The 18737-nt window shown below is 52.0% G+C and overlaps 1 protein-coding gene across 1 annotated transcript in view; it reads right to left on the reverse strand.

Annotated features, from left to right (window-relative positions):
- CORO7 (coronin 7) overlaps window positions 1-18737 on the reverse strand; it is a 205703-nt gene that overhangs the window by 186321 nt on the left and 645 nt on the right. Inside the window, exons 2-6 of the mRNA XM_084640902.1 lie at window positions 5741-5837; window positions 4546-4620; window positions 2773-2843; window positions 1812-1995; window positions 817-893 (exon numbers count right to left, since the gene is read on the reverse strand). Coding sequence (XP_084497028.1) covers window positions 817-893; window positions 1812-1995; window positions 2773-2843; window positions 4546-4620; window positions 5741-5837 — 504 coding nt within the window. The remainder of the gene's footprint in view (window positions 1-816; window positions 894-1811; window positions 1996-2772; window positions 2844-4545; window positions 4621-5740; window positions 5838-18737) is intronic.

An 18737-nucleotide genomic window follows, 5' to 3' on the forward strand; every position in this document is an offset into this window, starting at 1 on the left:
GCACGTATGGCAAGAGGCATTTGCTGGTTTCCCTGCTGCCTTTCTAAGCGAGTGACTCTCTAGACAAAGGCTCTGCCATTTCCCTAGTACTGGGGTGGGACGTCATCACTGGAAAGCAGCAAGCTGTGCATTTGGAGCACACAAGCCAGGACAATCAGCCACCACGTATTTTATTTGCTCCTTCCCCTTGCAACAGGCCCTGGACTCACCTTTGTCAGACCCCTTTCGCTGGTAAAAGCTGAACTCCTTTCCCCTAGCACACAGGGTGAGAGGGGTTTGGGTCAGTTCAAAGGAGAACTGAGGTCAGACCTTTCCAGCCCGCGCCTGCTGGCTCAGTAGGGACAAGACCAAGGACGGCACATACAGGAGTGCTTTGCATTTTGCCATTTCCCCTCTCCTCTGCCAGGCTCAGCCCCTCCAGCAGCTGTCCAGTCCCATCCCCCACTGCACCGCTGTCATGGGCTCCCTAGCAGACGGGAGCTAGTCCAGGCTTAGCTCTGCTGCGGGGGAGGCTAGAGAGCCCTGGGCATCTAGTGCACAAGCAGCTCGACACTCACGCCTCGGTTCTACAAGCCTGTCCCGAGGTGCTGCGGCGGGCAGCCCTGGGCTGCTTGAAAGAAGAGGCAGCCGGCCTGGCTCCAGCAGCAGCACTCCTAGCACAGCTGAGGGAGGAGAATGATCTTTAGATGCTCCCATCACACCGTGGCTTGATCGTACCCCAGTGTGCACCCCCCCGAACACCGCACACCAGATCTGCTCAGGAAATAGCACTCGGGGTTCCCAGCCCACCTGACCTGGTGCACCCGCTGTGCTCACCTTAGAGGAGGTGCCGAGGAGGGCACCATCTTGTTTCCAGGCCACACTCTGGATCAGGTCGCCGTGAGGTTCCAGTGCTGGGGAGGTGAGTGAGAGTTGGAGTCAATCCCTGCTGGGCACAAGCTGCCGGCGGGCACAGCTGTCAGTCACCACTAGGGGAGGGCAAAAGGGGGGGTGATTCCTCCCCTCCCCCACAAACATACAGTCTCGTCACAGGTCAGACACTTAACACACAGCAGCACTTTAGAAGAGTGGGGGCAGTTTGCACCACTGCAGGCATTAGTCTCTTCTCCAGCCAAACCCTTCCATTTTGAACATTTCAAATACTGGATTTTTTGCTTGAAAGTAACAAACAGGTGACCGAATTTCGGTTCATTTTCACGTGAAGGGCCATGCCCCAGCCCCAAGGGCTTCCAGTCCAATTCAGATGCAGGCAGTGCCAGGAGAAGTGAGCCGCTCGAGGTACTGGCAGTGGATAGGCCTCCTTCATATAGGGCCCTGGCTCAAACCCAGCTGAGGCCAGGGTGCTCAAGCGCCATCCCAACGCAGGGGCTGTTCAGTGGCCAGCGTGACATGTGCTGGTCTCACACACACCCCAGAGTGAGGGGAGCAGGTGCCCACACCACCACTCACCACATGCTCTGGACGGATGTCTCAGCAGGGAGGCCAAGGAATAACTGGGCCATGGTGCCTGAACTCCCTGCAGGGTGGCCCTTTCGGGACTGGGTTAAGACCCTGATGGGTGTCTAGGACAGTCACTACCTGTGCCCTGCAGCACTGCTCAGGTGGCAGCTTTCACCAGCACTGAGGTCATTCAGAAAAACACCACACCCACAAAGGGGACACAGAGTCGGCCAAGGGACTAGCCCCAGTCAGGTAGCAGGAGTTCCCAGAGTAAATGCAGCTGAGCAGAGACTTGCTCCAGCATTCACTCAGGAAAGGCTGCACCTGGGCCAAGGGCACATGCTCTGCAGGACTGTGACGGCCATGCCTACCTGTCAGGGGTTTCTGCTGGGCCACATCCCAGACCTTTGCCGTTCTCCCAGCTCCGCTCACCAGGACGCCGTCTGCTGTTGGGTGGAACTGGAGTGTCTCCACCTGGCATCCCGCTGGCCCCAGGGTCATTCCAGGGCAGGAGGGCAGGTCCTGGCCACTCTCAGACAGGCGCCACACCTTCACCTACAGCCCGAGACACTAGGGTGAACCCCAGCAAGACCCCTTGAAGGCCCCTCCCCCCATGCCCAAATCCCCCAGGAAGATGCCACACACTCAGAAGGCTCCATTTGCCACAGCGCCCATGTGCGGAGGTGGGGTTTGAACTAGGCTCCCTTACTCTAGAAAGCTGGCAGCAAGTGCTCAGCCATTCACCTCCTTGGCTTTGTCCCCCCTAGGCAGGGTGACTGGAGCCTCTGTGGGGTTCCCAGTCCTACCCAACTGGCCATACAGCCTGGGTGCCACGTGGGGTTATAGAGCCAAGCCAATCACAGCCCTTTCCCCTTCCCTCCCCAGCACGGACAGAGGAGACACACAGCCCACCTGCCTCACAAATGTGGCTGCCCCTGAGCCTTGCCCTCCGCCCCAGAGGTGGCTACTATGAACATCTTGGCTTGCTGCCAGCAGAGCACAGTTCCCATAGCCCGTCACTGCCCCAGACCCTGAGGGGGGCACTGAGCCCGCATCTCACTGATCTCCTTGGGCTCTCAGCAGCTGCCTCTCCCCCTACAACTGGGAAGGCGTTTTCATACTTCTCGTAGCCTGAAGGCCAAGCACAACAGCTCCGTTTTACATCCCCATCCCTCTGTGGCTGCCCCTCAGCCCCACGCCTTAGTTCTCCAAGAAAAGTCCTGTACAAGCCACAGCCCAGAGATGACCCCAGGGCCATAGGACCGCCCCGCTCCCCTGCTCAAGTGGGTTTGCCGCATGCACCCCCCTCGGCCCGTTTCGATTTACACTCACGGTTTCATCAGCAGAGCCTGTTGCCAGCAGGAGCGCGTCGAATGGAGAAAAGTCAAAGTCCGTCACCACATCTGATGGGGAGAGGGGAGAGCAGAGGTTCACTCCAATGGCACACCAGCTCTCGGCTCCAAGGCTGCAGTATGTCCGCTGCAGCCATGGCCCACTTGCTCCCTGCCCTACGACAGCCTTGCTACATGATTCTCCCAGAGCCCACAGCTCCCAGCAGGCAGCAATGGACAAACCTCCGCTGGCTTAGCAGCTCCTTTCTCATGAGCAGCTGGAAGATCAGATTATCATTGAAGCCCCACTGCTGAGCTAGGAATCTGGGGAGAGCAGAGTGGCTCTATTTCAGCCCTTGCTAACCCGCTGTAGGATGCCTTCCTTTCCCTTCTGCTGCCACAAGCTAACTAGCCTGTCCCAGGCATTCTGCCAAGGGATGGGGAGAACTAGCTCGCTGCCCTTTCTGCTTTGTTAGGGACAGATCAAAAAGGCCTTGTGGCGATTGGTTCCATGTAAGAAATTCCAGTTTTCTTGGACAACTGTTGAAAACCCCTGAAGGAGGGAGGAGGGGAGACAGCTACTCAACTCAAATGTATGGAACAGCTGGGAGGAAAGCACTTTGTGTGCAAGATCCAGCCATCCCACCTGAAGGCCAGAAGAGCTCCCATCATACCCCAGGAGAGCGAGGACTCAGCTTTCTGAGTTTGATTTGTACACCTGTAATGGGAGAAAACCTGCTCTTTAAACACCCACAGTCAGGCCTTCTGTACCCATCAAAGGGCTTGGGCCCAAGTGGATTTTCCATTGCTGGCCCCCTACGAAGAGAGGCAGTGGAATGCCTTGCTAACTTAAGGGTGCAATTGGTGTCAGCATCTGCAGGAGCCTCACAACGTCAGCCAGACAGCGTCCAGCCCAGATAGCACCACAGCCAGCACACAGATGCACAGCTCTGTCAGGATGCACTACTGCGGCGTGAGGCCCTGCTTCTGCAAGCAACGCCGCTGGTAACAAAACACCCCTTTGTGATTCCCTGGTTTGGCATGCAGGCCACTGAAAGGCGCTCCTTGTAACTCCATCTGCAGGGACCTGGGGGAGGGAGGCGGACACAGTAATTAACAGCCCCTCTGCTGCATCTGGCACGCTCAAGAAAGTAGGTCACTGCGTACTTTTCCGTTTGTAAAAAATGACGAGATACAGGCCCATAAAGCCTTTAAAAAAAAAAAAAGGAACACCCACACTCCTCCGGCTCTGATTATCTGCTGCATATGCCCTGAAAAATCCTCCGGTTGGAGCAGGCAGCCTGTGCTGAGACAGGCCAACAGACTGTCCAGGCGCTGCTCTGCAATCCCACTAAGCGGTCAAGTACTCTCGTGCGCTCTGTCCTAGCATGTGAGTCACAGGGATAGTGGGCGACAAGTGACAGCTCCTTTCCAAAGGGCCACTGACCCAGTCAGAGATCCATGCCCTGCTTGGCTGTAAGAACCTCATGCAATGGCTGGGAGGAGGCTCATGGATTAGCAGTAGGCAAGGGAGACTCTCACCGCTACGTCACAGGTTCAAATCCGCACCAGGTCACTAATCACAAACTCCTTGCCTTCCAGTGGCTGGCCAGTGAAATGCATCTGGTGGCTCTCGGTCCTGTTCTCAGCATATAGGAACGTGCCTCACAAACCTGCCCCCTCCTGGCAGCGTCAGAGAGGCCTTTGAGACTGCTTGGCTCCCACCCACTAGTGCTGGTCCCTCATTCGATATGTTTTGGTCTGGTGAGCTCACCTGAATGGCAGCACAGCTGGGACACAGCCATCTTCCCTCCATCCTGGCTCTCCAGTGGCACGATGCCCAACACGCCTGAAAGACAACATAAGTCCTAAGCTGTCCACCAGTCCATCATGGCTGCCCCTTGCTGAGTACCATACTGCTTGCCAGGAGTGCCACACACCATGCACGCCTAGCATCCAAAAGCAAGCCAGGGGCAGACATGCCTCTGATGCCAGCTCAGCTGGGAGCTCCCATCTCCTGCAGGTGTTGGGTTCCATCCCCGCAGCATGTTCACAGGGAGACTCAGGTTTGCAGTGAAACAGACAACGTATCACATAGTCACAGATGACACCCCAAGGGCTGAGGGCATGCACATGCTATCTCCCCCCAGCCACTGCCGGAGAGTGCCTGGACCAGTCATTAGCAGAGAGTGCCAACAAGGGAGTTTGCCGGCTTCGTACCAGTCCGGTCTGAAGCACAGAGCGCTACTGGGGGAGACAACAGTCACCAGGGTCCACATAGCCCACTCCAGTTTCAGTCCGTTATTGGTGAGTAATGACTGAGCTGACGGTCACCCCCTGTTCACTTCCAGACACCTCAGTGGATCCCAGGAACCAAGCAAAGCCAGGCCAGTACCCGAATGGGGCAGCCGCCAACCACAGACACAGACTTTGGGATGTGGTACTGCCATGCTTCCCAGAGACATTCTGCCCCACAGGGCACAATGTCTCGCAGGGCACATGGGGCACTGTGCTGCAAGAGCCATCTTTCCCACGAGGCAGGCGCCCAACACCGAGGTTCGTTATATTCATGTCTTTAATGAAGATAAGTAATCACATGGTCTTGTAACCCAGCCTCCCTGCCTCTGCTTTCACCTATTGTGCTCCCTACTGTTGGTTGTTCTAACTTACATCATCCTATTATTATTAGTCTGGAGCCTCCTAGAAGGTTGAGACACCCAGGTTCTAGTCCCTGCATGTCACTGCCCCTCCGTTCCTCAGTTTCCCCACCTATCCAATGGGGATAATGTTTCCTTTCTCCCTTTGTCTAATTAGAAAGTAAACTCTTCAGGGCAGGGTGCATTTGCACAGCACCTAGCACAATGGGGCCCCAATGACTATAGGGTTAATGGGCACATTAGCTGTGTTCCACACACATCTGAATCACCCTTCTCTGCCAAGGCTCCACTTCGGCCCACCCAGCGCCTTACCTGCAGAGTCAGCATTAAACGCTATCAAGCAGCAGCTGGACTTGATGTGGTTCCCAAAGGAGGTGGTGGAGCCGGCTCGGATATCCCTGATCCAGGCCTGGAATCCAGAGGAGAAATCGGGATTAGGAGAGCCCTGCCCTGAGTGGGCTGGGGAGAAGGAAGAGGGGAAGGAGTAGAGAAGCAGCCATGGAGCTGGATCTCCCATGCATCCAAGGGAGAGACGCAGCACTTCATCCTCCCACCACCACACAGCTGTGCCCCATCTCCCCAAGCCATTGCTTGCCCCAGGGGGTTCCTTGCAGCATCCCTCTCCCTTGCTCCATTTCTAGCAGTGCTGGGCTCTCTCTGGGACTGCAGCTAGTTCTGTGGAGTAGCTGCTTCCGTCCCGGCTGGCCCAAGGGTGCTCTCAGCAGGCTTGCCCAGGCACACCCCGGGGCACAGACAAGGCAAGCAGTGCAGAGCACATGATTCTCAGACTGTCACTTGGGGGTGCAGATGGCAAACAGCCCCCCTGAACAAGGCTTCCCCAGTCAGGGCAAGAAGATATCAGTGGGGTTCCCCACGCTTCAGTACTCCACAGCTCAATCCCCATCTCCCCTCCACCCCTGTCCCCACAAGCCCAGAGTTATAGACAGGCATCCCAGGGCTGGTTCCCAAGGAATCCTGTCCAGTGGTTATTTGCCACCCCCAGGCCCTTCCCCTCTTGCTCAGATTGGGGAGTGCCAGCCTGGCAATCCAGCCCTGCTCTGGGCCTACCTGCACGAAGTTACCCCAGAGGAAGTCAGCCCTTGAATCCTGTCCGGATGGCTCATGCAGAACAGCTCCTATCCAGGGCTCTAGGAGCAGAGCCACAATCACACTGTCTGGACAGAAATGAGCATCTCCTCCTCCCTCCACACCCCCATGGTAGAGGAGTCTCGCAGAGCGCCCTGATGGGCCCCAGCTCAAGCACTATCTGACAAGGGGGTGCATGTGGTGGGTAGACACGTCTGAGTTCACAGCCAAGGATGCCTCACTGAGAACTCCCTGCTACTGACCAGGGGACAGAAACCTTCAGCTGACTACACCAGTCCTGGCATCACAGGAGTTGCTCCCCAGCAGCCAGGATGCACTGAAGACTTGCAGCTTTGTACAGGCAAATCTAAAACCTGACATGTCACCTGGTAAGTGACTGCACCCAGGCTCTGGGATCTGCCCTGCCAAGGGCTCTGCCTAAACTACAAACAAGAGGTGTGTCCTTAGCTCAGGTTAGCTTACCTGGGTTACAACAGCAACAAGGACACTGCTCTGAGGCTGTTAATTGGGTTAGGAGCTGGCGTAAAAGCCTGGAAGGGAGCCTGAGGTGGAATCCAAGCGCAGAGTTGCCATGTCTTCGCTGCTATTTTACCCAGCATTAGGAACACACCTTTTGTTTGCAGAACAGACATAGCCTATGAAACATGCTCTGTACCCGCCGGGCTTCCTGGGTGCCCTGAAAGCACGGCCCACAGCTGGAATCTAACTTCAGTACAGCCCAGGTCTGGGTCACTGGGACAAGGTCTTTTTGACGTGTGTGTCCGTGCTCAACAATCACTCCTAGCTGGGGCAGCGTGAAGAAGCCGAGAGCCAAAGCAGCTTTCCAGGTGCTGACCCTCATTACCAGGCAACGGGCAAAGTCCCGCAGACAAGAGAGTCCCGCTTTATCCATTGCTTCCTCCAGGCTAGAAAGACTCAGTCTTCTTGGGACTGAGCGCCCGCCTCTGAGCCTGGCTGAATCACTGCAGCACAGAGCAGCATCTGCACCCATGCTCTGAACAATCCCCGTCGCCCCACAGCCTCCACAACCCCCATGCATCGCCACTGGAAGCAGCACCTCAGTCCACCCCCAGCCTCCTCAAAGGCCAGCTTTAGGACCCAGACTCTTTTGGCCCTTGCCTTGATTTTCAAGCATGTGCCCGAGAAAATTTTAGCAGAAATTGAGAAGCGTTTTCACCACCTACAACAGCACCATGAGAGACTCAGCCAGACTCAGCTTTCTCTGGGGCAGGAGGCCTTGGCAGAGACAAGCATGGAGAGGTTAACTGTGACCAGCAAGAAGTTACATGGTGAGCATTTAGCAGGGACACCAACGCGTGAGAAATGGGCAGTACCATTCGGACCATCTTCCTCTTTAATCCCCAGGCCAACGCCAGGACGTAGCCCCTTTCCAAGCGCGGCAAATTAACAGCTAATTCTGTGCAAGAAACAGGGCCCAGAGCAGCTCCATGCGTAGCACCACTTTGTTTTCGAGCACTAGCCCCTGGAGACAGCTGCCACCCACTAACCCCGGGCAGAACCGAACAGGGACAGAGAGGGACAATGGGAATTGGAAAGCCCTGCTGTGAGTCTGTTCTCATGAACTACCAGGGCTACAAATCATGTGTCGAACGCCACTGAAAAGATAAGGAGTACTTGTGGCACCTTAGAGACTAACCAATTTATTTGCGCATGAGCTTTCGTGAGCTACAGCTCACTTCATCGGATGCATACCGTAGAAACTGCAGAAGACATTATATACACACAGAGACCATGAAACAATACCTCCTCACACCCCACTATCCTGCTGGTAATAGCTTATCTAAAGTGATCATCAAGTTGGGCCATTTCCAGAACAACTGCAGGTTCTCACCCTCCGCCCCCCCCCACACAAACTCACTCTCCTGCTGGTAATAGCCCATCCAAAGTGACATTGGATGGGCTATTACCAGCAGGAGAGTGAGTTTGTGTGTGGGGGGGTGGAGGGTGAGAAAATCTGGATTTGTGCTGGAAATGGCCCAACTTGATGATCACTTTAGATAAGCTATTACCAGCAGGATAGTGGGGTGTGAGGAGGTATTGTTTCATGGTCTCTGTGTGTATATAATGTCTTCTGCAGTTTCCACGGTATGCAGCCGATGAAGTGAGCTGTAGCTCACGAAAGCTCATGCGCAAATAAATTGGTTAGTCTAAGGTGCCACAAGTACTCCTTTTCTTTTTGCGAATACAGACTAACACGGCTGTTACTCTGAACACTGAAAAGATGTGATCTCCAATGGCACACAGCCTTGATTTGTAGCCCTGGCAGGTCAACTTTCACTGGACCTTTGGACTAGCAGTGCTTTCGTGACGCTGGTCCAAGGCCTAATATAGCCAGTCTGGAATTGTGGCTCAATGTAATTTCCAGTCCTCGAACTCCCAAATTGTTAACAGTTCAAGGCAGCTCGATCAACCCTTTGGAGTTTTGTGCTCAGCAACAAAATATTGTTGTGTTGGTTTTGAACTGATGTCAGCAGATTGCTTCTGTTCAGCACACTTCCTGTCTGAGACAGGTCGGAGGAAAGGGACTTAATTGAAATCATCCTAAAACACTTAGCAGTTATTTTTGTTGCCGGACAGTTTAACTTGGTAGAGCACTTCCACGTTCTGTTTCAGCTGGAAATTAATGCTCCGGATGAGGCAGACAGACATGCTTTTAAGTAACCATTAGGATGAGAAGCTGGAAATATCAGCATTCTAAGGGCTAAGTCCAACTCTAGAATAGAGGTGACTAACCATTTATGACTGCCTATGCAAGGGATTTCTATCCACTCAGCAGCTACTGGCAGCTTCCTAATAAACTTAGCTTGCGCATACCCAGAGTTACTGAGACAATATCCTTCGCAAGCTACAAGGTTAGCTTTTCTCTCGGATTGATCCACAATTGCCATCGCTTTAGACCACTGTAGCCCCCGCCCATTTTACAGACAATTTGTTAACACAACCCTGCAATCTACGAGTTCAACAAAATATAAGCGGCAAATATATGTGGCAGACCTTGGAACAGAGCCCAGAATTCTGACTCCCAGTCACCCGCGCTAATGACTGTTCCTACCGTCACTGGAGCTACTAGGGAAAACGAAGAACAATGCACAGAAATCAATGTCAACATTTTACTTTGCAAATCCCTAAGCTTCAGTGGCAAAGATGGTCACTGCCACCGAAAGGCCTGATGCTCATGCGACCCTAGGGTCTGGAGAAGGTTCACAGTAAAAAGCCATCTTAAAATACTTCTGGTCATATTAGATTGTATCAATCCCTTTTCATTCAAACTGAGAGGTTTTGGTTTGGGCCCTAGCTACTTTACTGCTGTTAGAGCTAGCGCTGTCAGCAGGGCACTAGATTAGGAGGCTGCTGGCTAGCAGAGGAAGGGGAACAGATACTGAGGGAAGGAAGGAATTTAACAAATAAAGGCACTTGCCAGATCTGCATCATGCTGTCCTAGGCATGATTTTAGTCATCTGCACTTAAAAGGCCAGCTACATTTAAATGCTAATCCTCACCTTTGAGTGACAAGATGAAGGAATGTTCCTACCTGGGATCTGATCCCATTTTGGCTAAGAGGAACCAAGATTATGATTTGGGAATATTATTCTCAACATGAAAAATACTGTTGGAGCTGGAAAAGGGAGTGAACAGTGAGGTAGCAATATTTGCAGGATGACAATGATTTAGATTAGCCAGGACTAGAGGAGATTGTGAGGAATTTCAGGAGACACCCAAGTGAATAAATCACACAATAGTAGAAGAAACCCGTTGTTAACCCTCTTCACTGCATTCTAAACTAACCGTAACCACCCCGCGGTCTGTACCTGACACTTTGATAGAGACATCGTAGAAAAATATAGACAGAGACAAAAGTGCCCATCCCTCTTAATGCCAAGGGAAAAGTTGGATTTATGCTGGAGGTCAAGGGAAGCCCTTACAGTTTGCGGTGAGTCCAATTCCCTACGGACAGGTGCCTTGTCTCCTAACCACCTCCCTAGATGGAATCAATTGCCTCCTTACCAGCAGCCTCAGCAGAGATGTCAAGGACTAAATGGACCATGGAGACCAATCGATCCCCTCCCTGCCCTCTAGATAGTCTCTATACAAGGCAGTGCAAGAAGCTGCCCCTGCTCTATCTATTCAGTGGAGAAAGCCTTGGCCTCCAGGATTAAGCTGGCATCTTTCAGCAGGAAAACAAGAGGTGGCTTTGAGGTTTGTTTAGGCAGAGGAGATAGCTGAGTGGAATAAGCATCAGACCTAGATCTCCCGGAAGCATGTTCAAATCCTGCACAAATGGCTGTGCTGGATTCCACGCAGTCTGTTGTGCCTTGTGAATGAGACCGTAAATAACTGTCCCACCTTACATGAAAGGGACCCTCCTTTTAAGAGTCACTTGGGCCTCCAGTGTATTTAGCCTGCTACTGTTACAAGGAACACACAAAGTTACTGTAAAAGTTTAGAGAAGAGGTTCCCCCCTCCACGATTTTTTCTGAGTCTAGTCAGTTTCCTTATGTCCCCTCTACAGCCACTTTCACCTCCTGAGGGCCTGTAACACAGCAAAATCATAACAAATAGGAAAGCATTTGCAAGGCCACAAAAAGTGCCAGGAGGATTCAGGCCGATGAAGGCCCTGGAACAACTTTTAGCTCCTTTTGGAAAAGGACTAAAACAGATTACATTGACAGTGTCTTGAAAAATATATTTATTTCTCAGCACTTCTCCTGTGAGTAGCTGTTCACCCTGGCCGCCTTGTCCAAACTTTCTATCCTCCTAACTGGTATTCACCTTGCTGCCTGTAAGTTCACCATGGAGCTTCACTCCAGAGGTGTCTGCATTTCAGTAACGTGGCACAGAGTTTGCTAAATTTGCAGGGATGGAAGGTGAAGCAAGTGGGCCTTGTTCAGTGTTGCCCTGGGATGCTTAGCACCAGCTTGCCCGGCAAAAAGGGGAGCATAGCAGAGGCCTAACCCCGCCCCATCCACGCAGCCTGCACTGAGGGCTGCCCTGACGCCTGCAGCTACCAGATAGGGGGTGTACACACGCTTCTCTCTGCCCCAGCCAGCACGAGGACAGAGATGAACCTGGCTCATTGTTTTCTCTGATGAGCAGTTTGCCGAGGTGCAGCCTCCCATTCTGACCTTGGATAGGAAGGTCTAGTGGCACAAACTCTACCAATGGGGAACTAAATCAGCACAGATCATACTGGGACTCCGGGAGCTCTTGGGCCCAACTGGCCAAGGGCACAGAGGTGCATAAGGGTTGCAGGGAGTCTGGTCTCTATATAATAGTTCGCCAAAGGATCATGTGAGGTCTTTGAATATTAGGTGCCCATTGTGCAGTATACATGTACAGTCTGGGCCAAATGCTAACCAAGTGACTGCAAAGTCTTCAGCGGAGATCCTAGATAGGAAAACACAAGCAGCCATGGCTATCCAATTGGCAAGTGAAGCCAATGGATTTTTGAACTATATCTGTACAGAAATCCTGCATCTTTCCACTGTGGAGGCAAGACAACACTGTGACTTGTCCCACAAACAGAAGGTCCCAGCCAAGCCTGGCTGTAATACACTGGAAGGATTTTGCTCTCTCTCTAAACCAACAATGCCTTGGGAGTTAAGTTTAGGCTATAGTATGCGAGTTATGATTTTATTTTATATGTAACCCTTGGTAGCCAATATTTCTGCTTGCTGTCACTTGAATCTCTGTATTTGTTAAGTAAACTTATACCTGCTTTTTAAGTGCCAGGTGGTAAGAGGAGCTGTGTTTGACGGCATCACTCAAAGTTGGGGTGTACCTCTCCTTCGAGAATAGAGGACCTGAAAACTCAGTGTCCAGTGGACCAGGGGCAGGGGAACACCAAGGAGATGTTTGGCAGCCATGGGGGATGGCAGTGCTTGTGTTGCCAGAGGCTGATAGAGTTGGGGAGCTGACCCTGGCAGGCATAAACAAGGCTTTCTCACACTAAGGCCCATGGTAGTGAGGTGCCTCCCAAACCGGAGTAGCATAACACACCTCACAGGAGGTTTAAGCAGCCACTATTCAATATCAGGGAGTCACTGAGGCTACTCCAGAAGGCCTTCATGGGGCCGTTGTGGAATCCTAGGCCAGACTAGTCCATTTCACTTAGAGGGTGACCCACCCAGCTGAGAGCACTGAGATGGAAAGCTCCTTTTGTGTTTAGAATTTACACTGGCCTGGTAAAGCCCATGGGTTCTGCATGTACCTCCATGGGGTTACAATCCACAGGCAAGTACACAAGCTGGTATTTGGCCACTCAGAGAGGGAACAGAACAGACCAGTCCTAGTCATGGCTACCCTGGAGGTAGGTGTTCCATACTAGCAGATGGGCCATCTGCTGTTGTATTTTGATGCTCATGATGATTGCATGCAGCTTCTTGGCTGCACTCCAGAGCATGCTGGTGGCAGCCAGTAGAAGCACAAGGTAGCACCCTGGCTTGGGGCACTCCTTCAAGCAAACCATGTCCTTGGAAGGAGAGTTTCCCCTCTCAGAGAGGAGAGTTTGGGCAGGTGGCATATCACAGCTAAGAGACTTCGTCAAATCTGCCGTAAAGGGTTACAATCTACATCCATAATCCTCTGCACGTACCTAGCACTTGCTCATCTGTAGATCCTGAGTGGCGTACAAAGGTAAAGGCACGCAATAGCTCAGATGGCAGAACTAAAGGATCTGAAACCGTTTTCTGAGAGATACTGTGGTCTATTAAACAGCACATGGGTCGAGGAGATTATAAGTGTCTATTTGTCCCCCTACTGCCCATCCTAGGGCCCTGGCCCTTTGGTCAGGAAGACTTAACTAGCAGCAGGTGGCATTTCCAGTAGGACCTATTTTACTGTGCACCCCGAGTATCATTTCCTCGTCTCACCGCTGCACGCTGGCAGACATCCACACTTCATTCATGCCAAGGGGAAGGCTTCCTCGCAGCAGACAACAGCTCCGCCAAACACAGGTGCATTCCCCCAACACCTGAGGCACCTCTAAGGAGCTACCACAGCCTGGCTAGGCTGACAGACACTCATCTCTCCTTATTTCTCTGAGCCCAATTAGCTACAGTAGCTGCCTGGTTCCCAGACCTCAAGCTCTCATTTGTGGGACAGAATGCGAGCCTCGCTCTCAGGTGCCTTCCAAACAGCGAGGCAGAGCAACTTTTGTCCCCCAGGGCATGGACAGGGCAGAGGCTGAATGGTGCAGGGCTGGAGACCAGGGATCGCTGTGGCGCCTTCACTTCTCAGTTACCCATTCAAAGCCGAGGCCAGGACAGTGGTGAGGCTGCCATTATTCCCTGAAGGCAGAGGCGATGCGTGGTGCTCATCTCCCTCCAGGTCCCAGGGGATGAGCAGCCTCAAACACTCACCAGAAACCGGCCCCTCCCATTCAGGGCCACAGCCAGGCGTTATGGAGTCTGGGACAAGACGTTAGGCTCTGCCCCCATCTCTCGGCACCCCAGTCAAACCTGGTCTCACCTCACAGGAGTGGCAGGGGAAGTGCTGGAGCAGGAGCTGACCGCTCCCTGCTCCTGGGGCTCTCTCAGGCTAGAGAGGGATGCTGGTTTAACCAGCAGCTCCAGCTGCACTCTGGGCCATGTCAAGGAAAGCAGCAAGGCATGCTGGGAGCGAGAGACATGGAGCACAGCTGATGCTGCAGGCTTGAGTCTCCCTGGCACCCCCATGAGTGTTGCCAAGCTGCTGCCCAGGAGCCCTGGGGCTTGGACAACACTCCCAGCAGGCCCTCCTGACTGGCAGCCCTTGTTCCTTCGTGGGCAGGTTCAGCAGAGAAGCCGACAAGTGGCCTATGGAGACCCACCTGCCCCAATTCCTGGATCTGGCTCCTCTGGGTGGGAGCGGGGGGAGCAAACACTGCCACTCTCCATGCTGCTGCCCTGCTCTGCAGGCAGAGAAGTTCGCTCTCCACAGCTGTCAGCCCAGCACTTCCACAAAGCATGGGATTCTATTCTAAACTAAGCCACGAGCATCCTGCAAGAAGCTGGGCCTCGCTGGCTACCAATATCCGTAACTAGCCCAGCAAAAACCTGGGCCTGCTGCCAGCACGACTCCCACAGCCTTCAGCATGAGCAGCGACATCCATAAGGCCTGCCAGTCGGAGTGTATTTTTATACCCACTGCTGTTTAGCAAGCAGCTCAGCTCCTGTTAGGCCTTCGAAATTTAGCAGTTTGTTAATCTGAATACAGAGAATCAACTCTTTGAAGAAAACTTAGCCACAGCCAGTCAAGATTCCAGTCACTCGACAGAAGCATCAATGGGCCAGGTGGGTTCTTGGCTCTGCACACCTGACTGCGGGTGTGCAAAGAACCTATCGGGAGGTGCAGGCAGCTGCTGTAACTAGGCCATTGCTTCCGCTTTTACCTGCGGAATTAATTTGACCTGCACAATTTTGTCAGACACACACAAGAACTGCCGGCAGACAACTGCTCATTGCACAGGGCCTGGGTTATGAGAACTCTTATGGTTTGCAATTAAAAATATGGAAGGCGAAAAAAAAAAAACAGTCTCCATGTTAAGGAATCAGAATTTGGGTCACACACACCAGATCTCATGGAGAGCAGACAGTGCTCTGTAGAGGGGCAGCAAGGTCAAGTGGTCTCACTCGCAGCTATAAGCCAGTAATAAACCCTAACCCTGGTCTGGCCACGCCTTGCCACATGGCATCAGGGAACAGGTCACTCACCTGAGCCTGCTGAAAGAGGAAAGCTGCAGACACAATACTCAAGGCTCATTATTGCTGCACTGTCACTGCCTCACCTCCCCTGCCTCCCACTGACTTTTCCTCCCGAATTGCTTGGACTTTAATCTCCAACGCCAGGCAGCCCTGTAGCCTCCCTCAGAGAGCTGAGCTTCATCACTCTGCAGCCTGGCCCCCCACCATGGCACCAGCCTCACCCCCTAACACTTGCCTTCCCTCTCTTTCCTGGGTTCTTGAAAGGTATTTGTGGAATTCCTCATTCGCTTTTATCAGCAGGGCCTGAGCCGCCTTGCCTTCAGACAGAGCAGGTCTGATCTAGGAAGAGATTCAGGTTTCAAACTGGCAACAGATTCAAGGTCTGCACTTTAGTACCACTTGAGCATAGTGTTCCCGCACCCAGGGAAGAAGAAGGGCCATAATTCAAGGCAATGTATTTAAGTCAGGAAAGGGAATAATGCACCATACCCCTGACTAGCTGGGTAACCAAAATGACTACACCCCATGGAATAAGACTGGTAGCTGAAAAACTCAGTATCATCTCCACCTGCAGTTACCCAACTCACTCACCTCTTCCCTACCTGGATATTGTGCATGCCTCTTTTCTCAGACAAACTCCCCAATCCCAGTCAGTTCTGCCATCCTCCTCTCATACTATCCCTTGTTTCTCCTCCCTCACTTTGCTAGCTCTTTACTCAAGGGGGGCTTTGCTACAAGCCCCTAGTCCCCTGCCCTTTATTTATTCATCCCTGACCCATAAAGGCCACCGAACCCAGAAGGGCTAATCTAGAGCCCTTATGGCTCTCATAACAGGGTGTCAAAAAGCCTCCCATGCCCAGAAACAGCAGGTCAGGATGGGGTCACTAGAGTAGTATGAGGAAATACTTCCTCCCTTGGTCCTGTCCCCTAGTCCTAGCCATCTGCTGGTCTGAATACAGACAGACAAAATTTGGTCTCCCAGTGGGCGATCCAACAGCAATGCACCCCAGGGCATTTCCTACTCCTGTTCCTTTCCCAGTTTCTTTTCTAGCAGTTCCTTTTCTTTTCAGGCTCCCTCCTGTTCCAGCTCCCTCCCTTCCCCCAGGATCAGCCCTGTGCTCCTGAACAGAGTTTGCAGAAGAGAAGCAATCTTGGTCAGTTTCACGCTGCCACTGGGAAGCACTGTGTGCCAGAGACAGGCAGACAAGGAGCTATGCCCTGAGCCTAGACCTGAATAGCACAGGGATTACAGGCCAGGTCAGAGGTACATCAGGGCCAAGTGGTGTCCAGCAGCAGAACAGCAGATTTAGGTGAGTGAAGTTTGCACAACACTGGCCCACAAGATGACTGGCTCAAACAGTTCTAATGGACATTAAATCAACTGTTTGAGAGGGGGGATAGTTAAAAGCTTAAAGCTAAACTTTGCTGCCCAATAAACAAAAACCAACCGCTCTTCCGTTTAGTGAGTCAGATACTCTAACAGTTAGCCAGTGTGCTCTGTGATCGCTTTCTACTGAACTGTGAGCACCTGAAAGCATTGAACATTGTCCAATGTGAGTGTAAAGTGCCATGTGCAATTACACTGCTCTATACAAAAACAACCCTGACAAGCTATATAGCACCTCTCATTTCTGAGCACTCAGAAGTATCACTTCCCTTCTCTTACCAACCCATGAAAAGGAAGCCACCTCTGGGGTGAGTGAACTGAGCTGGGGCAAATGCCCTGTGCAGCACTCCAAGATCCCCACCAATCAGCTGCTATAGAAGTGCAGGGCTGTGAAGAACACAGCAGAGAGTCACAGAACTTTAGACTCTTTAGGGAGATCGTTACTACACAGGCACAAAATATTTTCATCATTTTTAACGTAGTAGTTCAGAGCTTCTCACACGTGCATGCACTGTTCACTATACAGCACTGCAGCAAGCTATCCAAAAGTCTGCACCCTCACTTTCTTATCTACAGAATCACGGGACTGCACAGTTCCACTCTGCACCACTCAGGGGCACAGAATTGACTTGGGCAGTCCCCTGGTATCACAGGAGCAGGTTCAATCTTCCGTTTATGTAAAGAAAGTAGTTGGGTATTAATATATTTCTTTTGCCTTTAATGGCCGCCAATTTACACTTGCAAGAGTGAGGAAATGTGAAAGTCATGCTGAACATACTTAACTCCCAATGCAGTCCCTGCATAATGCACTTACTAGTTAGGCTTATATAACTGAGGTGTAGAACCCAAGCTGTGTGCCTCCAAATTAAGAGGCTGATCCCCTAGCCTCAGTTTTGCATGAGTGGGCTAACAGAAGCCAATGAGGCCACTCACCACATGTAAACAGGCTGCAGGATGAGGCTCTTGTTAGACCACCTTCACTCTTCTGCTTCCTAATGCTTAAGTTTGTAGCTTATTGCACTCAGAGTGTCCGACACCCAAGATTCCCAGTTTGTACTGAGAGAAGTTGTCCGTAGAGTTGCATTTGTGGATCGCGGTCATGCAGTGTCCTTACCTCCTGCTCTAATTCACTGGTAGCATAGATGCACACTGCCAGTCTCTGCCACATTAGCATAAAGGGCATGTTGAAACATTTTCATTTCCTAGCAGGTTAAGCTAGAAATTTGCTCTGTAAAGAAAAGCTCTACATCATAGGGAAGAGGTTACTCAACCCCTGAGAGGAAGAGAGGGCGGAAATGCTGAGAACATCTTGTGATACAAAAACCTAAACTGAAAACAGTTGCAAACAACTCTTTGAGAAGTCCATTGGAACAGCACACTGTGGTAAACTTAGCATTTCAAAGCCACATGGCACCAGAATATCTAGCAGAGCAGTGTCATTAGGAAAAAAGTTTCCAGGGAGAACACTTACAATAAGGCAGATAACCCTAGGTGAAAAATGCCAAGATCCAACACAGAAAGACAACGGTATTTGTGTTTTACAGACAGGGTGCCAACCAGGCAGCCTAGATAGCAACTAAGTCACTGAAAACTCATTTCGAGTCAGCTGGATCTTGTTTTCCAGTTAGATTTTTTCATACCAGCAATAAAACCGGCATGTGTGTTCAGGGACTGGCTGATGGGATGAGAGTTGTTCTCTGATTTCTGACAGTTAAAAAATGATGCAGAAGAAAGCAGCCTGGAGATGGCCTGAGAGCAAACAAAGCCCAGGAAATGCAATGCCATTCAGAGCTCTGGATGTGAACAGCGGAAGCGCTGATACATCCAAACTGAATAGCCCATATCGACTCACAGCCAGGACAGGCACCTGGAGATCACCAGCTATCAGGGAAGAGCCCCCCACTCCAGGACCTAGGCACCAGACCTCCACCATCCTGCACCACACATGGCCATTGACACCAGAGCAAGCTGGGAGCAGAGGGGTTTACTTCCACTGGATCCCAGTGCAGTAACTGGGAGCAAGGGAGCAGACAGACTCAGACCCCAGAGCTCATTCTAGCCACAGGCTGCCTGGGACCACCTGTGACTGGGGAACCTCCAGAAGAGACGTCAT

Source organism: Lepidochelys olivacea, assembly GCF_965140295.1.
Source record: "Lepidochelys olivacea isolate rLepOli2 genome assembly, chromosome: 10".
NCBI classification, from domain to species: domain Eukaryota; kingdom Metazoa; phylum Chordata; order Testudines; family Cheloniidae; genus Lepidochelys; species Lepidochelys olivacea.